At 50.3% G+C, this 8,727-nt stretch overlaps 1 protein-coding gene across 1 annotated transcript; it reads right to left on the reverse strand.

The window, feature by feature from the left end:
- Positions 1–1,514: 1,514 nt before the first annotated feature.
- LOC123160297 (probable mixed-linked glucan synthase 6) lies at positions 1,515–8,128 on the reverse strand. Its single transcript, XM_044578099.1, has 3 exons — positions 7,475–8,128; positions 4,804–5,548; positions 1,515–3,712 (listed from the first exon to the last, which is right to left on the reverse strand). Exons 1-3 carry the CDS (start codon positions 7,783–7,785, stop codon positions 1,943–1,945), a joined length of 2,826 nt encoding a protein of 941 aa, XP_044434034.1. The 5' UTR covers positions 7,786–8,128; the 3' UTR covers positions 1,515–1,942.
- Positions 8,129–8,727: the final 599 nt, after the last annotated feature.

Genomic DNA, 8,727 nt, shown 5'->3' on the forward strand with positions numbered 1-8,727 from the left:
ATAATATCCGGCTCTATACAACATTATGTGTCACAAGGTGATACTATCGCCATGGTAATGGAATCATTTCCACCAAATGTGACATTCAGAAGAGATTTAATTGAATCCAGACTCCAATAGTGGTACATCCTGCTTCAACGATTGTCCACGATGCAATTGTCACATCTGTCTGATGTATTTCGATGGAACCTACATGGGAATGGACAATTCTCACTGGAGTCTATGTATAGAGCGTTAATCCAGTCTGATGTGCTAGTTGATAATAACTAGAAGATCTGGAAGATGAAGATACCTCTTAAGAATAAAATATTTGCATGGTATCTTCGTCACGAAGTCATTCTTACTAAAGATAACTTTATTAAGGGGAATTGGCATGGAAGTCCGCATTGCGTTTTTTGTCATCATGATGAGACAATAAAATATTTATTCTTCCGATGCAAACTGGCTCGGTCTATATAGTGAGTCATCCAGATAGCTTCTAGCTTGTATTCTCCTTGTAGTGTTGCTAATGTATTTGGCAACTGGTTACATGGGATTGATCACAGGTTTAGAACTCTTCTTAAGGTGGGAGCGCTTGCTGTTATTTGAGCGCTTTGGCTATGTAGAAATGATAAGATTTTTAACGATAAAAGTACTTCTCTAATGCAAGTTATCTACATATGTACCAAGAATCTTCGTTTATGGTCCTCTCTACAACGCGTGGAGAATCGAGGCCTATTTACGCGGGGGGTTGTACACGATTGGAGGATACGGCGAGGGGTAATTTTACCCAACATGGGTGGCAACATGATCTTAGAATTGACCCACCTCCGCTTTAGGCGTTATACAGACTCTACATATGTTTTGGTATTCTGCCTTTTTATTTTTTTTGTTTGTATAAGAGGACTTTGTTTGACTGTATGCATCTTAGTTATGCATAGGCCGGATGTAACGCTTAAACCTTTTAAGTAATAAAGCGTCCCTTTTCAAAAAAAATGCAGCTAAATTGATAAGACAATCTTATCAACCATGATACGTTGCTATAAGAACACGACACCAATTATCCCTTTATAGATGGTGTTTTTTCGTCGAAGAGATGTGGAATGCGGAGGATACGCCCAACTCTGACGTCCACAATGAAAGTAGATCAGGAACATTAACAGTGCAACTTCAGATCGATCACATCGCTTCCAGCTTTATACAAGTTAAATACTTTCCGTCCTAAAATTCTTTCTTAGATTTGTCTAAATATGAATGTACAAGTCACGTTTCAATATTAGATACATATGTATCTAGACGAATCTAAGATAAGAGCTTTAGAACGGAGAGAGTATTCGGTAACACATAGTGGGACAGAATAAAGCTAACATAATGAAGAGAACATGCCCGGCTCAATCATCAGTCTCCCACTACTGTCAAGCAATTAGACGGTAAGTAGTACTATTATTGTTGGACGAAGTAATAATTGTGTATATTTGCATAAATATACTATAAGTAGATTCCCTGACAAAAAGACATCAGTGGCGACAGGGAGGTGAACACATGCACGAATTAATGAAATTAAATTTATTGTTTCCATATAATACTACTAAAAGAATACCGCCCTCCACCCCACGGGCCCAGCACTCCCAGCCTCTCTCATCTCTATACATCGTCGAGCATGTACATCCCGTACCCGCTAAGTCGTCTCCCTTGTTCTTGGCGTAATGTATAATTAAGTACATAATTAATTACCACAGGTAATTAAGAACTAAATCAAATCAACACCATCTTTTTTCTGGACAAAACTAAAAAGAAACGGGCAAAAAAGTGAAGAAAAAAATTAAAAAATGCAAACTTTGGCGGGCTCTGCTTGTCGATCAGATTGATGCATGCACTGTTGAGTGGATGACTTGTTGTTTCATGTCTCAGGTCATCTTGTCCGGATGCGCGGCGGCAAAGTCGTGGACAGTGGACAGGGACCTCACGGCCAGTTGTAGTACCCTGCGTCGACGAACTTCTTGCCATGGTGACCATGCACCGTTGTGTGCTTGCCTCCCGAGCTATGCATGTGGGGGATGTTGATGTAGAGCACGGCGGTGATGACGAAGGTGAATGCCCACCAGACGAGCACCACGACTGGCGTCTTGCCGTGCTTCCCCAGGATGCCCTTGGCGAACGGGTAGAGGTGGAACAGCACCCAGAAGTTGAAGAAGACCCCGCCGGCGACCTTGAGCCAGTGCGTCCACTCGCCGTCCAGCACCTTGGCGAAGGCCACCGCGGATCCGATGATGTTGACGAAAATGATGATGATGGGTGTGATCATCAGCGGCGTCCAGCGGACCACGTAGAGGTCGGCGTAGGGGTCCTTCTTCTCGTCTCCCGACGGTAGCTTGGATGTGAGCTTGAAGGAGATGTCACGCCGGAATATCACCTTGGTAAGCACCTGGCACACGGCGGCGAGGTAGGCGGAGCAACTTGCCGTCATCCAGAACTGGCCGTTCCTGAACCACTCGAAGACGGTGACCCCGGCCCACTTGACCTCCAGCACGGCGATGACGAGCAGCGTGGAGAGCACGATGCCCAGGTAGACGTAGAACATGGTGGTGGGGCGCTGCACGATGAAGTGGCCGGTGACGAAGGAGAGCGCCGGCACGGTGGTGTAGAAGATGAGGAAGATGGCGGTGAAGGGGTAGGTGGTGATGTTGATGTAGGCGACGCGCTGCAGCGGGTGGAGGTAGGTGCTGCCGAAGAGCGGGTTGTTCTTGGAGAAGAAGATCTCGAGGGAGCCCGTGGACCAGCGGAGCACCTGGAAGAGCCTCTCCGTGAGGTTGATGGGTGCGGTGCCGATGAAGGCGTGTGGGTAGATGGAGCAGTAGCGTGACCGCCACCCCTTGATATGCATCCGGTACCCGGTGACCACGTCCTCCGTCACCGTGTCGTACACCCACCCGATCTCTTTGCCCCACCCGGTCTTCTTCTCGAACGCCGCCGCCGTCACGTTCACCGCCTCCACGATGGTCGCCTCGTCGGCCACGATGCCCTCAGCCGCCGCCGCGTAAGGCGACGGGTGCGACGCGCGCGGGATGCTGTCCACGAAGGCGTCCGACTTGCCGTACGTCTTCTTGGGCAGAGGCAGGAAGCCGTGCTTCCCCTTGGCGGGCACCGGCGCGGCCTTGGCCTTGGCCATTGTCATCTCGAGGCTCGGCTTCTCGTACTTGGTCTTGGCGAAGAGCCCGGCGAGCCTGGGGAAGCAGGGCCCGCCGACGTTGATCCTGGGCGGGTCGAAGCCGTAGACGGTGATGCGGCGGAAGAGACACCCGGTGCCGACGTAGATGGGGCCCTGCATGCCGTCGAGGGCACGGAGGGTGCCGTCGAAGAAGATGCGGTTGTGGTTGGCGTAGAGGTCGGTGGGGTCGACGCCCTCGAAGCGCTGCGGGAACTGGACGAAGGCGACGGTGTCGCTGTCGCGTCCCACCATGAAGCAGATGCCGGCGCGGAGGGCCTGGGAGTTGTTGATGTAATGGTCGCAGTCGAGGTTGAGGATGAAGGGGGAGTTGGAGAGCAGCGCGGAGGCGCGGGTGAGCGCGTTCATGGCGCCGGCCTTCTTCTGGTGGTCGTGTCCGGGGCGCTTCTCACGGGAAACGTACACCAGCATGGGGAGACGCGCATCCACGCCGCTGAAGTCCAGTGGGTTGTCAGCGCTCGCCGGCGGGCCCGTCTGCCGCCGGTGGCTCGGGTGGTTCAGCAGCACCTGCATCCATTGCACACACACCATTGTCAGCACTCCATTCCTCTTGCACTAGTAGTACAATCACAACTTGACTCTTTTTCTTTTTTGCGGATAAATCACAACTTGAGCTTAGGCAGATAGTGGTAGTAAAAAAAACAAGGTTAAATGAATGACATGGTTAATTTTAGCTGTTACTGCTCCATAGTAATAAAAGGTCAAATGATTCTTACTGGAGTGTTACTACTACTATGGGGTACCTTAGGGTGATTAGTGGTTGGAGTAATTAATTATTACTACAGACAGGGTTAAGAGTTGGGCAGAGTAAAGTGATGAATGATTGAGGCAGTTAACAAAGAAGCAGGGCCGGTGAATTGAATTAAATGGGTCATAAAGTGGAGGCTGTAGTGGTGTCGGGGGGAAAGGACCACCCCAACCACCATTCCCAGTCACAGCATGAATGAGTGGAACCACACGTTGGTGGCCACAGGACGGATGCGAGAAGAGAAGCATGCATGTTCTCTTCCATGTCTGTCCACAAGTGTGCTTGGCTGGCCGGCCGGTGGTTGCACTCTCGACTATCACCACGTCCATTCTGTCAAAATCTCCCTTGGATCGGCACAGCAGTGCAGGCAGGCATCACATCAGATGGCCACTAAGGGCATGTACAATGGTGGCATATGAATACATATGCCTCATGACAAAAAGTAATTTAAAGCATCTACATTAATTTTTTCTCTTCAATGCAAGCTATCACTAGTGGGCCTCATTAAAAAATAAAAAATAAAGACTCTAGTATACATGCATCTCTATTTTTCACTCCAACCTTTTCAGCTTTTGTCACTGGACCACATATTTTCTCTTCAAGCACCCGCCTCCTGGAGAGGATCCCGCTTCTCTATCGAACCTACTTTACGTCATATCCGATCCTACATGGCATGCGAGGCATCACCTTAAGGCTATGCATTGTACATGCCCTAATAACGAGGCCCTAACTACTAACCAAGATTCCAACAACAGCAGCATGCATGCATGCAGACATGTACTCTAGTAGGAAAGAGACAGTAAGTAGGAGTAAGTAAATGGTAGTGATAATAAGAATAGTAAGTACTGACCCGGACGATGCCGGCGTGGTCGCCCCTGCGGTGGTTCTCGGAGGCGTCGACCCAGGTGCCCTCCCACTGGGTGCCGTCGGCCATCCAGGTGGGTCGGGGCTCGCCTTCCCGGTGAGCGTTGGCGGCGTTGTACCCGTCGTTGCGCTGCTTGATGTCATGCTCCAGGCTGTTGATCCTGGCCTTGAACTCGTCGTACTCCTTGCGGACGCGTCGGCGGTCGTTCACGAACTCGTCCTGGGCTCTCCCCATGTAGGGGTGGGACTTGAGCTCGAAGTAGCTCTCCGGGCCCCTCGGCTCAATCCCGTGCTTGCGGCAGAAGGGCACCCAGAGGGTGGCGAACTTGGAGGACTCAGCCAGGGCCTCGTAGGTGAGCAGCATGCCACTGTCGTCGGAGACGTAGCATGTGTTGCGGTCCACGGGGTAGTCGGCGGCGAGGATGGAGAGCACCGAGTTGGCGGTGGAGAGGATGGGCTCCTTGATGGGGTCGGCCGTGGTGACGAAGATGTCCAGCCCAGGGAGCGTGGAGGTGCCGTCGGGGCGGTCGAAGCGCTGCCGCAGCACGGCCAGGTCCGGCACGCGGTTGATGGGGTTCAGCTTGGGGAGCTGATCCAGCAGCCAGGAGAAGCCGAACCAGAACTCGCCGCAGATGGATGTCACCCACAGCCACATGGCGTCAGGGTTCTTGTGGGAGATACGCCAGATCACGAACAGGGTGAAGGCGATGAGACGGACGAAGATCAGCACCCTGCATTGCATTATTCACATTCACCGTCAGTTACACTTCATCATCAACTCACTCTTACTAGTAAAAAAATGTTTGGATTAATCGAGTATGTTGGTAGATGATTGGGTGCAATTATTGGAGGGAACATGCGCCCTTTGCATTTCTTTTCCCTATCAGACAGCTAGTTCTAATTTCTTTTGCAAATGCCAAAAGGCGAGAGAGAGAAAGAGAGAGAAGGGTATCATGTTCTCATTGACAGCCAAGGCGGGAGCTGGCAAGTCAATGAGTGTGAGCTGGCACACTTGGCAGCAAACGGCGCCGTGTATGAGCACCGACATGCCTCTGCTGTCAGTAGGCCCGGGCCCCTCCCTCACCCGTCCGTCGTGCGCGGGCCAGAGGTGGTGCCGCTGGATTCCTTGCTCCATTAATGGGCCTCTTTTCTCGTTAGTAAGTTTTTTTCTTCTTCTTTATTTGTGCTATTGGCGCCAAAAAGTCGTTGGAACCTTCTCCTGCTAATCGTTACTACCACTAGTAGGAGTACTTTGGAGTAAGAGTAATCTTTTTCTTGTTAATCTTTGGAGTGCTTTGAAGATGTTGTGCCGAGTGCACTTCACATATCCTAGTAGTAGTGTTTATCTAGCACGCGCATTTCTTCTTCTTCTTCTTTGAGGGGACACGCGCATTTCTTCTGAGTTGTAACTCTGCCACTTTAATATGGCTTTTCTCGGTGCCAACATGACTCACGCATTCTTCTGGGGAAAAAGGCATTCATGCGGTGGCACCACCTCTTTTGCTTCTCCTCCTTTTTATGACATGATAATCTTCTTCTCGTTTTCTCCCCATAAAACGGCTGAACAAAAACTAACGTACTACAGGCTCCAGCAGTAGCATCATCCATCTATAACTAGATGCCGAAAAATCTCATATACTACTCCCTCCGTCCGGGTGTATAAGTCATTCGCGTAGTTCTAGGTCATCGATTTGAGGAATTAAATATGTGTTATATGTCATGAAAAGTATACCACTAGATTTCCACACGGATGTAGTTTGTAAATATATATTTTTTGTCACATATAATACATATTTAGATAGTTAAATTATCGACCTAGAACTACGCGAATGACTTATACACCGGGACGGAGGTAGTACCATACCATACTACGTTTCTCGAGTGACAAAAAAGGACATGTTACTTACTTTTATATCTTGTCCGAACCCTAAAAGTTTAACCAACTTTCTCACTGCGACGTCCCCAGGGAGAATGGCGACGAGGCTTTTAATGATGTGGCTTGGATTCACGTGCAAGCCAAGCCCACTGTCATCTCGTTTCACCTCGGATTCCTATTGCTATTGCAGAGAGGCCAACCCCCCCGCACACCCACATTTTATTAATTAACTCTACTATCTAAAGTGGCAAGGATTTATGAGCCGCCAGGGTGGCCACCGGGGCCCACCTGCCAGGCAGGCCCAACGGCTAACGTCCCCTCCCGCGGGCCCATGCAGCAGTGACTATGACTAGTAGTAATAAAATGGAAGAACCAGCGCCCCGCCGCACCGAGCCGACAGCCCACACCGGGACGCGCTGTTTTGGGTGGATTCGAGCCATCATTGGCCCGCCTCTAACGTGACCTGTCTCGGACTTATCAATTTTTAATCCAGGTTTACATTAATTAACTATTTTTTACTGTGATTAACACCGACCAGACAATGCTACTACTAGTACTAGTCCTAGGAGTACTAGCGATACTAGTAATCTTCATGAGCACCGCCACCGGTCAAGATCAAATAATCCGGACTGTCAACCTTGGCGTGGTGCTTGTTGGTTTAATCATTTTAGACTTGTTGTGCAAAAGAGTAATAATAAATAAATACTTATTACAGTAAGTATGAAATAGTAAGTAGTAATTGTTACTATGACGCAGATATAGGGAGTTTTGTTGCACGTACCGGTAGGGGTGGAGGAGGACACCCTTGATTTTCTCGGTGCGGAAGACGGGGCGGTCGTCAACAGCGGCACCGCTTTCGTCGGTCTCGCCGTCCTCGCCGAGCTCCACGCCCACCCAGCTCTCGTCGTTGACGGCGCCGATCTGCCCCATGGCCACGATGTCCATGTCCAGCGAGGAGGCGGCGGACGCCACCGCGGCCGATCCCGTGCAGGCGCACACCTGGAAGCCGCACACGCAGGGCTTGTCGCTGGCAGCGGCAGCAGCAGGCTCATTGCTCCGCACGCGGCCTCCTCCGGCCACCGCTGGCGCCATGGCCGTGGTCCTCAATGCACGCACTCTCCTTTACGACAAGGAGAGCAGCAGCAAGAATGGGAGGGAGGCAGGCAAGGTAGCTCTCCACGCTCAGGCAATGGGCGAGGCAGCCTTTAGCATGTGCAGGGAGAGAGAGGGAGAGGGAAAAGGAAGCAATGAATGAATGTAGGGGAGGGGAGGAGGAGGTGCGAGAAATGACGAGTAAAGTACGTGGGGGATTTATGGGCTGGGAGGCACAAGAAGTGTCGGTAGGGGTTTCAAGCTTTGCTCTGCTCAGCTCGCTTGTCTTGCTGAGCTATCCAACCAACGGGTTGGAGGTGTCTGTGGGTTTGTAATTGTGTTTCAGCGGTGTGCGGGTGTGTTTATATGTAGGTGGTGGACTGGCGAGCACATTGCGGTGTACGCGTGTATGCCCAGCCCAGCCCAGCCCATATGCATATCATCTCGCCGCACCGCACCGCACCTCACCTACCTACCAGGCAGGTTGCTTCCACTCATATTCCTGCCCCTGCCTGCTGTGCCATGTGATTTGTGATGCCCTCCCCTCCCTGCGCAAGAAAACTAGAGATAATTAGCTAGCATTTCCGATTTTTTCTTTGTATCTTTTCGCTTGCATAAGTATTGTTGATTAATTAATGAATTGATTGGTGCCGCAAGATGGGACGATTTCCTTTTTCCTCCACCGATTGATTGTTAATATGTTAATGTAATACTAATACTAATCAGAGAGGAGGAGGAGGAGGATGAAGAGGAGCTGGGCGTAGAATAAAGGCACCGGGGCGATGAGTGGCGATGATGATTAGTTTGTTTGTTATGTGCCTGGTTTTTTTTTTCTTCTCTTTCTTAACTACTAGGTGGGGTTTGTGATTGAAAGATTCTTTTCTTGCGCCTTTTCTGCTCTCTCCCAGTCCAAGCTGAAGCCAGCCTGACCCGTGAGTCCCT

Source organism: Triticum aestivum, chromosome 7B, assembly GCF_018294505.1.
Source record: "Triticum aestivum cultivar Chinese Spring chromosome 7B, IWGSC CS RefSeq v2.1, whole genome shotgun sequence".
Classification (NCBI taxonomy): domain Eukaryota; kingdom Viridiplantae; phylum Streptophyta; class Magnoliopsida; order Poales; family Poaceae; genus Triticum; species Triticum aestivum.